Source organism: Typopeltis vanoorti, chromosome 12 (genome assembly GCF_054136105.1).
Source record: "Typopeltis vanoorti isolate ZY-2024b chromosome 12, IOZ_Tvanoo_1.0, whole genome shotgun sequence".
In the NCBI taxonomy this organism is placed as follows: domain Eukaryota; kingdom Metazoa; phylum Arthropoda; class Arachnida; order Uropygi; family Thelyphonidae; genus Typopeltis; species Typopeltis vanoorti.
Window position 1 is genome coordinate 126,718,340 of NC_143560.1, and position 14,992 is coordinate 126,733,331.

The window sequence follows — 14,992 nt, forward strand, 5'->3', positions numbered from 1 at the left end:
AAGTGGGGCAACTGTCTCACACCATGCAATGAAATTCATCTGCCACTTAGAGATGATCACAAACATCTACATCCACAGTTTCTCTACTTGCTCTCTCCAACCAAAGAACCCGTTTCTGGTTATAGAAAGAGTCCAGTAACCATTCATCCAACCAATGAACAATATCTTGATCATGTCAAGAATGTATCATTTATATAATAGCTAGAAGACTAATTAACTGCACTATAAAAACTATGCACAAAGTTTTTTTTATTTATTGCCACCCATTTGTTGTTTCACAAGAAAGCTGTAATTTTTAACTTATTTTGCAAAATTAAAGTAGCAGTAATGGTAGTCAAAACATCTCTGAAATTTTAACATATTAAAATTTCAGAGATGTTTCACAATGTGTTCTTTGAGAATGTGCTAAGAAAATGACAGAGGCCAGTGACCTGGAATTATATATATCAGCCTCACAGATGAGAGGTCCCAAGACATACTTGTCCACATCATCAAGTAGTTAGAGAAAAAAGGAATTTATTGATGTGCTTCTTGCAGTGTTGAGAGTGTAATCACTAGGGAAAACAGTATGCAGAAGTCTGTTCCAAAGAACAGAGGGTAGGAAATGGAGGAGGAGGAAAAGGTTGGTTCAATTCAGTCTGGAAATGAACTATATATGGATGCTGACAAGAAGCTACTTGTACTACAAGTAGCTTCTTGTCAGCATCCATATATAGTTCATTTCCAGTCACTTTCCCATAACTATTGCTGCATTGTCTTTTCTGTAAGTATATCCATAGAAACTGCTCAACTGAACCTATGGGAAAGTGACTGGAGGAAGTCAGTGAGAGAGGGGTTATGAATTAAGTGAATAGCTTTCTTCTGAATAAAATCAAGCATTCTGAGGCTAGCACTAAGTGAACTACCTCAAATGCAAGAACAGTATTTTAAGGTTGGTGGATTTGAGATTTATAAAGTGTCAGAATGAAAAAGAATACCAAGCTTCTTTTTTTTTTTTTTGAGATTATGGATGCAACGTGTTATTGCCAGTATAGGTTAGATGTGAAAGTCAAACCAAGAAGGGAAACTGATCCTGGTTGGCAGGCAGAAATGTGATAGGATTGCATTCCAGTGGCATTAAAACTTGCAATCTTCAATCTTCTTGCAATCTACTTGAGAACAGCAAAGAGATCAGTGTTTAAGATATACTGGTTATAGAGGATTTTGAAGCCAGAATCATTTGAGCACTACAAGGTTTTGGGAATGAATCATTAGCAAAGCTATGAATAAGATTGGATGTCAGAGGATAATTATTAATATATAAGAGTGTAGATGAAAGCACAGAGCTCTAAGTATTTCAGTACTGACTGAAGAATGAAGAACTGATGAAAGAAAGTCATCCCATGATCCGCAATGAACAACTGAACAGGAACCTGGGAATTCACTCAATCAAATGCCTTGGAAATATCAAGAGCAACCACCTGAGTTTCTCCAAACTTTTCCATGGCCTGTATCCCAAGGTGGGTAAGGTTAGCCAGGAGCTTCTAGCTATAAAGGAATCCACATGGGTGATTGCTATGTAATTAGTGAGTCTCCAAACAGGAAAGAAGTGGCTGTTGATGACCTTTTCCATTATTTTTGATAGAGCTGAAGTCAGAGCAACAAGGCAATAGTTTGCTGGTCAACTTCTATCTCCCTTTTTGCAGAACAGACTGGATAAAGATTGCTTCCAAGCTGTTGGGTAGATGCCAGATTAGTATGCCAGCTTGAAGAGGAGATACAAGATAGGTGTTAGTTCAGAAGCACAAGTCTTTACAACTGGAGGAATACCATCAGGGGCAGAAGACTTATTAGTGACAAGGCTACTGAGTATTTTTCTGATTTTTGTGGTAAAAGATCAGAGAAAGTATACTGCAGATAGCTTGTGAAATAGTGGGAGGGGATAGAGTTGGTCATTTATACAAGAGTTGGAGGAAAACTGCTGATGACAAGGGCTGCCTTATCTTTAGGAGATGCTACCATCGTATAATCAAAATGTATGAGAGGTGGAAACATGGAAAAGCAGAAGTTGTGTCCCATAACCTTAGTGAGGGACGAAGACTCGACTGCCATTTGAGTTAGAGATAAGATCAGCCCTTACAAAGCCCACTATTTATTTTTTTACCCAGTTATTATGGACTTTGTTGTAAGTTAAATGGGAGAGTGGAATTTTGAATTTGAACTACTAGACATATGCTGAGGTTTTGGTTTGGAATGCTTTGGCACAATTGTCAGAGAACCAAAGCTTGTGTAATGGTCAAGACTTTGACTGGAGTGCAGAAATCAAGTGCTTTCATCCCAGCAAGGATAATGTCAGTTATTAGATGACAGCAGGTGCTAAGATTAGAAGAGCAGAAACAATCAGACCATGGAAATGAGGCACAGAAACCATGAAGGTCATTCCTATTAGCACTGTTGTAGCGCCACAGAATATGAGGCCAAGACTGACTAAGAGATGGATGATCTATATATAAAAAAGTAAACATGGACAACAATATAACAGTCAGACTTGCTAAGAGAAGAGCTAACATCAACAATGTATTCAGAAGGAAAGCTGATTAAGATGTCCAGGATAATGAGAGAATTATAAGTATTATCTGGAATTTTGGTGGGTTGGTGAACAATTTATGTTAACTCATTATTGAGTTTAATGATCTTGCAAGTTGTTGATTCCCTAGGGAGTGGATGAGGAAAAAAATGAGAAGCATAAATGAAAGCAGAAGCTAAAACGAAAGAAACAAACTACAGACAAGCTTGTATGTCTTCTGAGGTGGTGGTAATTAAGACTGTGGAAACACCAGTAAAGACTTATATATGAGAATATGTGATGAGGATGAAATTCTTTACAGAAGCCAGCATGGATATGCTAAAGGCCAGTCTTATTATAATAAACTGGTCAATTTTATAATTATGTTACAGAAGTAGATTTTGAGTGGAATGACTGCTTCCAGAAATGTGTGATGTATCTGGTAGGTTGCTGCAAAATAAGTTATTTAAATTGAAACAGGAAAGTTTAGATAATTGGATAGTGGAATGGACTAACTGACATCGAAGCATATGCATGCATGTTTGCATTCATACACAGATATCCAGAGGGGAGCAAAAGTAAGCAAGAGAAAAGCAATATGTAGGATTCTACAGAACTCAATACCAAAACAATTACTGTTCAGTCTTTATGTTAAAGATATGGTGAATAGATTTCAGGGATGATATGCAGTTTACAAATTATACAAAGCTGGAAGAGTTATTAGAAAAAGATCCATATATTGTGCCCTTTCAGAAAAATTTGGGTATGTTGATAAGGTAGATGAATGAGGATGGACACATTAATTTTATGTGACTAAGCATAATAAACTTGAGGATTCAGATATGGAAGGCTATGCCCCATCAGTCGGACCATGGTGGTGGAAGAGGAGCAGAGGACCTTAGGATGATGGTTAACATAGAGAGAGAGAAGTTAAGGTGACATGACAAAGGTGCTGCTAAAAACTACCTAGCAGACTGATGCAATGGTGGGAGGGATAATGACCAGTAGAAGTAAAGTGATTTGATCAGATCACATCTGCAATAGTGCAGATGTGATCTGATCATGTTAATTTTGAGGTGATGAGAAAACTTTAGGAAGGATACAGAGGCATATAATAAAGACATAACAATCATGCGGAGGTTTCTGTGGTTAAGAAGTTCAATCGAATTATTCTGTTTTTGTGACCACATTTTTATTAAAAAATACTGCTTTTTAAAACTAAACAAGTACTAAAAAACAAACCCTAGGGTTATTAAAAAAGACTGTTTTTTAGTACTTGTTTAGTTTTAAAAAAGTATTTTTTAATAAAAATGTGGTCACAAAACTAGAATAATTCGACTGAAGACATAACAAGTTATAAAACATATAACAAAGGCATATAACAGGGGAAAATCCTACAAGGACAGTGAATCTGCAGAGCTTGATAGATGTGAAGTGTCATGATTAAAACAGTTTCGTGAAATGGTTACCAAGATAAACCTCAATTCCTTGATGGTGATTATCACAACTTTTCACCACACCCTTGTATGTTGGAGAAATTGTCCAAAAGACCCACATATGTAAGGGGTAAGGACATGAAGTGAGCAAGGGAGTAAGATTTTCTTGTAAAATGACACGTGGAGTATCTAACTATAGAATAACAAGTATGCCACAGTAAAATAAATTTTAAATTTTATGATGTAAATAAAATATCAATCATAATGACTACTTCACTATTCCAGGATAATTTGGCAGACTGGGATAAGGAGAATGGATGTCAGTTTAATGTGGCAAAGTGTAAAGTTATGCATTTTAGGGTGAAAAGATTATCAGCAGTATACCACATTGGTTGAACCTTACTCCAGGAAAGTGACAAAGCCAGAGACTTGGGAGTGTTAGTGGATAGGAAGTTAAAGTTCAGGGGGCATATAGTAAAAGTGGCTAAATCAGCTCATCAGATCACTTCATTACTGAAGAATACTTTGATGAGCAGAGACAAACAGGTTGTTGTTCCTCTTTATCGAGCCTTGATAAGACCCCATCTTGACTACTGTGCACAGATCTGGGTGCCAGGGTTTCTTGGTGATGAAGAGGAGGTAGAGGATCCGGAGGCAGGTGACCAAGATGGTAGCTGGTCTATGGAATGAACCTGACGAGAACAGGTCGAAGATTTGTGGGTTACAGAAACTGATTGATAGGCAGAAAAGGGGTGATATGATTGAGACTTTCAAATTACTGAGGGGTTTTAATTTTTCAGAACAGGTGTGGTGGTGGTGGGAGAACTAGGGGCCATCCATGGAAACTGAGTAAGAAAGAGTGCGGTTAGCAAGGGTGTTAAAACTAGGTTTTTTTACTTGGAGAGTAGTGAATGAGTGGAATAAGCTGCAAGAGTCTGTTGTGAGTGCCATGACTGTGAATGAGTTCAAAGCAAAGTATGATGATACTGTGCGAATGCTGAATAGTTCTTAGGGCCTCCCTTGATGAGTCTAAGGACTCTTTGGAGTTGCCTGTAATAATAAAAATAATTCCAAAAGTTTGGGAAATTGTTATCCTCAATTGTATTAAATAAATTTCTCTTATATATTTTACATTTAATTTAATTAATTTTAGCCCAATAGTTTTAATCTATTAACATGACTGAATACATGGAGGAATTCCAAATTAAGAATGCACTCTACTGAGTTCTAATTCAATTCTTATTGTTGTTCGATAATTGTAGTGATGATGTCTGATGATATACATAAGATGAAATATTTACATAATAAAATTTATTTTACTGTGGCATACGTGTTATTCTCTAGTTAGTTAGGGAGTAAGATAAAAGTAGGTTTCATTCTTGAATAGGGAACATAAGAGAAAAAAATAATAATCAAAATTGGAAATATAAGTTAAAATGAAAGAAACAAACTACAGACTAGCTTGGTTAAAACACTTTGCCTGAGAAGGTTGGAAACATGCTGACAGTAAAGGACTTTAAGGTATACAGCATGATAAATTTTGTTGAACCTAGAGCAGATTTCCCAATGTGAGTCTCCTGAATCCATGAAGATGCAGTTAACAATTCAATACTAAACAACATAATTGCTGTTAACCTGCTAAATAATAAATATAGGATGTCATATATATATTGTGCCTATGGTTTGACAGAAAGTTCTAGTAAGGAAGAAGTGGGGAAACTTCAGGTTTTTAGAGAAAGACAACTGACATAAAAAATAGAAAAGCTAGTTCTCGTTGAAGATCTAAAAAAGCATAGATATCCATACAGCCATATTTCATAATTATGATAAATCAGTAATTGAATTCCATTTGTTTCAGACATACACATTTTCTTTTTTAAAATGATTTCTATTTATTATTAAAAGATGTAAATTTCCTGATAGGTTTCCCCCAGGGTAGGGTGTACAGGATACCATGACAGTACTATGATTAATATTGCCCTGTCAACAATTTTTCTCAAAATTAGTCTGCCACTGGTCAGCACTCTAATGCTGTCCGATCTTATATTTCTGTCTTCTAGAGCACTTCTGACTGAATCAAACCATCTAGATCTTGGTCTTCCTCTAGATGTTTTTCTTACTACCTTGGCATCAAACACCTGTTGTTGTTTTCTGATAACCTTTCCTCTCCCTTTCTGTTTAAGCAAATACCACCATACATTAGCTCTTCTCACACATTACTGAATGCTAACAATGCAAATTGTTTCATGTCTAATGCTTCACTTTTTGCAGACATTCTTGCATATATTAAATAAGTCGGAACCAGACAAGGAGACACACACTAGAAGACAGAAATACAAGATCGGACGGTATTGGAGTGCTGACCAGTGGCAGACTAATTTTGAGAAAAATTGTTGACAGGGCAATATTAATTTTAGCACTGTCATGGTGTCCTGTACACACCCCCTGGGGGAACCTATCAGGAAATTTACATCTTTTAATAATAAATGGAAATCATTTTAAAAAAGAAAATGTGTACATCTGAAACAAATGGAATTCAATTACTGATTTATCATAATTATGAAATATGGCTGTATGGATATCTAGTTGTAATTATGACATTACATGAAAAGAAACTATCTGGAAAAAATTTAAAGGTAAAACTTAACATATTTATATACATTTTCTGTTTTAAAAAATTGCTTTAAATTTTTCTTTAAAAAAAAATCTGAAGTTTTGTGAAGAGATAGTCATAAAAACATATTTAAGAATCAATACTAAAAAATCATCCATCACAGTTGTTCTTTTTTTATTTTCATTTAATGTATTTAGGCTCAATGATGTTGCAAGTTTATTTTTCACTTGGTTAGACTATAATAAATTTAGTTTAATCCTTTATCCAAGTGTGTGCGAACAAAGTTTGTGCCTGAAAGTATCTTCAGGACTGGGGTAAAGTGGTACAACACTGGGCAACTCCTTGCAAAGGTGGAGCAAGCTACCAACACTCCTATCTCAGTATCTCCCATAATGCAAAACACATCTCCTTGCGGATATGTATAATGTTATGCATTAAGGGAAGGGCCACTACCCAGACTAGTTTCGACCTTCATTTGCAAGGAGTTGCCTGGTGTTGTACCACTTTACCCCAGTCCTAAAGATACTTTCAGGCGCAAACTTTGTTTGCACACACTTGGATAAAGGATTAAACTAAATTTATTATAGTCTGACCAAGTGAAAAATAAACTTTCAACATCTTTCTCTAAATCCAGATTAATTTAATAAAAAAGGTTGCACACCGTTTGGCAACTCCTATAGGTAAAGATGACCTGCCATTGCTTCCGCCTTGCATCTCCACCTCTAGGCCTGGCTCCCACTGAAGAGACCTCAATAAAGGTCGAAACTAGTCTGGGTAGTGGCCCTTCCCTTAATGCATAACATTATACATATCCACAAGGAGATGTGTTTTGCATTATGGGAGATACTGAGACAGGAGTATTGGTAGCTTGCTCCATCTTTGCAAGGAGTTGCCCGGTGTTGTACCACTTTACCCCAGTCCTGAAGATACTTTCAGGCGCAAACTTTGTTTGCACACACTTGGATAAAGGATTAAACTAAATTTATTATAGGCTCAATGATCTGTCACGACCAAATAACTTGGCTTCATTAATGTTACAAAAAGGCAGTTAATCCTACCCACATAGTCTGTTTACATTTATCAATCGCATATACTCTGTTCAGTTAGCTTGTTCTGCAAGATGAAATCTCTGAGTTTTTCAGAAAGAGAAATAGGGCGACCTCTATGTTAGAGGGTCTGCCTACATTTGTCAATCACATATGCTCTGTTCAGTAAGTTTGTTCTGCAAGATGAAATCCCCTCCTGAGTTTTAAGGAAGTGAAACCCTGCAACCTCCATGTGAGATAAACTCATACCTTTAGTTCAAAACCATAAAAAAGTTCTTCACATCCTAAATTGAATTCAAACTAGTCTTTCCAACTACATGGCATCATATACTAATTGAGCTAGAGGCTCTTAGTTGTTTAACAAAAAATGAAAAGAAAACAGAATGGAAAATAAGGCTGTACAATACAGTATGCAATAAGAATGTGATACACACACAGACACACACAGGACCTTGTACTATTGACCATCAACTAAAGACAATGGAATAAAACAATGAGATAATGAACAATTATGAACCAAAACAATGAAAAAAAAAACATTACCATATGCAAATGATGTACTATTATTAGAAAAAAATGATTTGCTGAAAATATACATATTTCAATAAAAGCAGAAAACCATTTGTATGAAAATACTGGTAAACTAGAAAAAATCAAATATCAAAACAAATGAGGTTAAAATGCCTAGGAATAACAGTTGACTCTGATCAAGAATTAAAAAGTGAAACAAACACTAAGCTATTAAGATTTCAGAATGCTGAAATAACGAAATAAAACTTCATACATAAGCCAGTAATTTAGACTTACGACATATGCATTATGAACAAAATCCAGAACTATGAAAACATTACAAACCACACAAATATGTCATGAATCTCATGAAGCAAAAAGTTTTTAAAAGGAAAATGGTTAAAAAATAAATAAAAAAAAAAAGCCAGATGAATGAATAAACCTGAAAGAATAAATAACAGAATATATGTTTAAAAAAAAAAATTTTTTTTAAAATCAGAATCTGGAAATCAATATTAAAAGAAGAAAAGAAAGACAAATAGAAATATTGAGAAATACAGTCAAAGATAATGTAAACTTTGAGCCACAGCTTTGTGTACAGCATGAAAGTAGTGTTTTGTTTTTATCTATTAAAAAGTTATGGTATTTCAAAAATAATATTTGGAAAAGCTAAATTTCATCTTGTTTTGCTTTATTTTCTTAGACTTTAAGGTTTCTCTACTTCCATTTTCACAGTGAAGAAAAATATAATACTGGACTTTTACAAGTGGCACACTTATCTATTAATGGACCTATTAACATGTAGAAAAAACTAGTTAAAAGTTCATAAAACAAAGAAAACATGGCATGTGTAAGAATTACATAAAAATAATATTAGAAGGTATATATTTATTCATGCCATATGTCTTAACACCCACAGGCACAACATTTAATTATAACTGCAAAACTGTGTGAACTGTTAAAATATATAAAAATATATGAACTGTTAAACTGCATTCTTACCTGAAAATCAGATAATTAATCATTTTAATCTATAAGTATATTAAAATATCCTTCACATGTTATTACATGCACATGGCAGGTTACTTTCACTTACAAGTAAATAACCACACCCAATAGAAGACATCTGGTAAAGTATACACTAGTGAGCCATCAAAGAGCAACACATACATACATTCCACATGTAAGGTCTGTTGCCCTGTGAGATGAGCTAAACTTGGAAACAGGGAGGATCTGCAATGGGAGCTACTCACCCCTAACTGCGAGACTGTAACTCTCTTGCCATACTTGCTCTTCAAACTGTCTAACTTTGTGTTCAACTTTCTCCCAAATAATGTATCCATTCTGAGAATATGTCTATAGTGAGATTAAAATATTAACAATAAATAATGTGGATAATCACAAAAACCACATATATATAAATCATTTGGCATATTTTCTGAAAGTAATGTTAAAAGCATTTATTCCATTGCACATACTTTTAAATTAAGTGACTTACCTTCTGGAACATTTCACATAACAAAATATTCATTCGGATTAATTTAAACAAAAATAAATAAAATAGCAGTTTATTTTATTTGTATTGCTCATTTATTAGACATTTATTGCTCATAAATGATTATAAACTACTGCATATTAAACAATATAATTTATAAAGGATTTGAATTTAATCTTCTTGTCAGAAATCATATGTATAACTATTTCTTAATTATCGTTCTGAATTAAGAAATAGTTATACATATATGCAGATTGTTTCATATCAAGTTATAATTCCTATGATATAAGGAAGTTTTATAACTTCTTCCTCTGTCATTTCTGTTAAGAGTGAAGAAAAATAATGAAATATAAAAGCTTTTATCATTAATGATAACACCAAAAAAGGAACAGACATTTTAAAAGAACTAAAAACAAAATCAACAGAAGAAAAACTAAACATTTATAAACAAAAATGGATAGAACATGTAAACCGATTGGCCAACACCCGATATCCTGAAGAAATAAAATATAAACCAATTGAAAAGAGAAGTCCCGGTAAACCAATAAAAAAAAAAAAGGATATTAGATGGATAATGAGACCAGAACAACCAATATGGTCTTATATCCATAATTAGCATTATGATGATGATAACAGCATATGTGATGTTCATTGTATATGTCAGAAACAACAGAAATAAACTTGGTAGACTTAGATTTTACTTGAGTCCTTTCAGAAAACCAGTGGGGAAATGATAGCAGAAGAATGGCTGTCCTGTTCTCTCAGGAAATAAATCACATCAAGTCCTTCCTTGCTAATGGCTTTAACAAATCTTGACCATCTTTATGTGACTCCCATGCACAAAAGTCTGCAGTACATAATAATAGCATTCTGAGGTATGTCAACAAAATCATTGATTGTTATAGAAGTTCCTTGTCATCTGTCTTTCATGATGATGATGATAAAGTGGTGGTCAAATCTTGTTGCCATTCTTTATGTTAAAGGTGTTTTGCCAAACTATTTAAATCTGTTGGCCTACACATGCCCTTTCATCCTCTCAACAAGATTTCCACTTTTCTAGGCTAAAAGATACTTTCCCCCTTTGGTCCACCCTAGAGTGCATCAAATTCCTCGTCAGTGTGTAATATATTTCAGCCAAACAGATAAATCACCCATGCACCATGACAAACATCTAGACCACATTAAATGTCATGAGCCAAAGCAATCAGGACTTGTAGAACATTGAATTGCAGAACTCTACCAGACATTGAATTATTTGGAAGAAAATCAAGGCTCCCCATAAAAGTAACTTATGGTTCTCAAACAAAATATAGACAAGGAAGCTCCTGAGAAGCAAGTGTACTTTAACAGAGAAAGAATTGAGGAAATTCGCAAGTTCAAGTAGCTGGGATACATTATTAATATGAAGAATTGCTGTTCAGAAGACATCAGAAGATTAGAATGGCTAAAACAAGTCAGATCTGTCTAAAATCTCGAAGGATGGATCTATCTCCACAGGAACAAAGTTGAGAATTCTGGACCCAGCTGTTTTTCCAACAGTAACTTATGGATGTGATGTTACAGAAGGCTGTTGAGGATCATATATTGAATGGCAGTCTCAAAGTGAACTCATTGACTGAGTTCACTTTGACAGCAATGAATGAGACATTTAAGACTACACCTAAGGGAACACCTTATTTATTATTATTCAGGCCTCCATGGAGTCAAGAGATTCATCGTGGGAGGTCCTTTCTAAGAAACACAAGTCTATCAAGACTCATCGAGGAAGGTCCTTCCTAGGAAACACAAAGTCTATCATACCACTCCTAAAATGCATCGACTGTTTACTTGCTCTCACCACTCCATCAGGCAATGAATTCCATGGTTCAACCACCCTCCATGCAAAGAAACCACTACTCACCCTCTTGCTCACAGTTTCCTTTCGTAACTTTCAGGAATGGCCCCTTGTCATGACTCCTTCCCGCTATTCAACCAAGCGAAAGAACTCCCCAGTGTCAACCCTGTAACCACCTCTCAACAGTTTAAGACTAAATCATATCACCCCTCCTTCTTCTATCCACCAAACTCTCCAGTGCACACTCCCTCAGCCGATCCTCATAACTAACATTGTACAGTCCCGACACCATCTTTGTTATCTGCCTTTGTACCCTTTCCACAGTTAATTTATCCCATTCAAATCCTGCGGACCAGATCTGAGAACAATAGTCTAAGTGTGGTCCGATCAGAATCTTATACAATGGAATGATAACCATTTTATCTCTGCAGGTCAGTGTCCTTCGAATTATTGCAGCAATCCTCTGCATTACCTTCGCCACCTTTGCAATATGTCCCCTAAATTTCAGGTTTCTATCAATCATCAAACCCAGATCTCTTGTCTCTCCTACTTCCTCCAGTTTAACTCCTCCCATAGAGTATGCAGCGTCCCATCGATGTGTCCCAAACCTCAAGACCTTACATTTTGCTGCATTAAACTAACACCCCCATTCATTTGACCATCTATCTAGCTAATTCAAATCCTCTTGCATGGCTACCACATGTTGCACTATTACTAATAACCCTTCCCAGCTTCGCATCATCCACAAACAACCAAATATCCCCTTGCTATCCACGGACAATGTCATTGATATAAAGGTTAAACAATATAGGTCCTAGTACTGAGCCCTGTGGAACCCCACTTGTCACCTTCTGCCTCTTTGATATTGCTCCACCATACACAACTCTCTGATACCTATCGGACAGCCAATCCTGACTCCGGTTGACCAATCAGACATCCAGACCCATGTGCTACAACTTTAATATCAGCTTATCATGTGGCACACTGTCAAATGCCTTTGCTAAGTCTAGGAAAATGGCAGTATATGCCTTTCCCTCATCTAATGTTCTTGTAACTTTATCATAAAAGGATAGCATATTGCTAAAACAAGAGCACCCCTTCACAAATTCGTGTTGACTCTCACAGATAACATTACCCTCATCTGCCCAATGCTATATATGGTCCTTCACTACTTTCTCCAAGATCTTAACTACTACTGATGACACACAAACTGGCCTATAATTAGACACTTCCAGTCTGCTACCACTCTTAAGCAATGGCACTATCTTACCTTCCTTCCATAGGCACCTTTCCCACAGTCAGACTTTCATTGAAAAGCCAGGTCAAGGGCACTGTCAGTTCCTTAGCACATTCTCTCAAAACTCATGGTGAAATACCATCCAGTCCCACAGCTTCACTAACATTCAGAGTACTCAGTATGTGAAACACATTCTCCTCTTGCACCTCGAACCTGCTCTATCCCTCTAGTATTCAAATTGACTCCTCCAGGATGAAATACTCCAATAAAGTGTTCAATGAACAATTCCGCTATGTACTCTGCATCAGTCACTCTATTCCCATTTTTATCTCACAATGTCATTCTTCCACAGTCATTTCTCCTCTTACTGGCCACATAGCTAAAAAATTCCCTAAGATTTTCCTTGGATCTAAGGGCCAATCTTTTCTCATATTCCAGTTTTGCCTTCCTTGCCATACTAGTCACTCTTCTAGCCTGTGTCTTATATTCTTCATGCATCTTCTCTTCACCTCTTTTTTGCATGTAGCTCCTGTTTAATATTGTTTGTCATCCACTTGACTCCAAATTGTGTCCTCTTCTTCACTCGTAGAATACAGCTTACCATTGCTGTTAACAAATATTCCTTCACAATTTCCCAAACACTAATGATATCCCAGCCTTCCAATTTCTCCCTCCACGAAACTTCCCCAAGTTGACATCTAAGACTATTATAATCACCTGCTTTATAATTCCACATACATTACCATCTCTTTGATACTCCTGCATGTCTATTCATTTTCCAAGTCAAGACCATATGGTCACTCTCTTCAACTGGTGGGAGAGATGTCATCTCAGTTATTATCAGCTCTTCTGATGCTATAACCAAATCCAAAACTCTTGAATCTCTTGTTCCCTAAGTCATTCGTCCCTCAAGAATTCTAGAAATTCCATTCCTTATTGTTACATGCATCTTCCTTTCCCCAATCTATACTGCTGTAGTTAAAATCTGCCATAACAATCGTTCTTCTTGCACTTGCCACGCTCAACTGTCTCAACATCTCCTGGTCTCCACCCGCTGTGCTACTTGGTCTGTAGCAACACTCCACTAAATATCCTGTCTCGCCTACCTCCACCTGACACCATATGCTTTCAAAATCATTAGTGTCACAGCCTTCCAAAGCCTCCACTCTTAGAGGACATAAGTCATTACTTATCATAAGCAGCTCCACCACCACACTTTCCCTTCCTATCCTGCCGAAAAATGCTGTACCCAGCAACTTCTATTCCTGTTATTATATCCTCTTCTGTCAACCATGTCTCTGTGATCCCAATAATCTTTGGCAAGGGTATCAGTGCCACCAATTCCTCTCCCTTATACCGAATACTCCTGGCATTGGTATAAAGCATAAAAATGCCATGGTTTCTATACCCAGCATTATCCCTTCTAGATTCCACTGGGCTCAACGTTACCTGATGTCGTCTCCCTTCTCCCAAGTACCCATTCCCACAAGAGGCCACCCCTGCTACCATCCACACTGGGACACACTAACTCGTTCAGACAGCAATCTCTCAAGATGCCTACATCCTTCCTCATTCAAATGCAGGCGGTCTTTTGCATACAATTCCTCTCTGCTCTCAAACGTATTCCAAGCATCCACATATTCAAATCCTCTCTTCTGACACATTCTCGCTATTATGCCATTCGATATCACCACTGGGTGATATTGAATGACATAATAAAGTGGTGCTATTATTTCATAATAGCACCACTTTATGACATAATAGCACCACTAGGCAACACACACACTATCTTTCCTCTCTGTGTCTTCTTTCATACAGCCTCAAGCAAGAATCTCATATCTTGCTGCACTATTTACACCACCACTGAAGTCATTTGTTCCCACCATCACAATCATCTCAACCACCCTTTCACCTCTCTCAATTGCCATAGCCACACTTTCTATCATTCCTCCTGGCAAACACTCCTCATGCATCCTATCTTGAACACCACAGATCATTGGGTCCCCATGCATTAACCTCTTACGACCATATTCCTCGATTGCTCACATGCATCCCTCACTCTCTCTTTCTTGTAACAGTTTCTCTCTGTGTGCTCCCCTACTTACCTGCCTTCCTGACATCACTCTATCTCTAGTCCCTGTGCTCCCTTACATTCCTTCTCTCCTGCTGTTTCCATTCTTTCCTCTTCTATCATTCCTATATCTGACACTCATTCCCTCTCTTCCACTTATCCTATTCTCACCTCTTCTATCATTCATACAACTCTCTCTCATTC

At 36.5% G+C, this 14,992-nt stretch overlaps 1 protein-coding gene across 3 annotated transcripts in view; it reads right to left on the minus strand.

The window, feature by feature from the left end:
- LOC150101214 (rho GTPase-activating protein 45-like) overlaps positions 1 to 14,992 on the minus strand; it is a 519,012-nt gene that overhangs the window by 481,838 nt on the left and 22,182 nt on the right. Inside the window, exon 2 of one of the 3 annotated variants that reach the window (XM_090401286.1) lies at positions 9,405 to 9,507. In XM_090401286.1, coding sequence (XP_090257412.1) covers positions 9,405 to 9,494 — 90 coding nt within the window. In that variant the 5' untranslated portion in view covers positions 9,495 to 9,507. Of the gene's footprint in view, positions 1 to 9,153; positions 9,219 to 9,247; positions 9,508 to 14,992 lie in introns of those variants that run through there. The other 2 variants (XM_090401287.1, XM_090401288.1) reach the window with 2 other exon arrangements.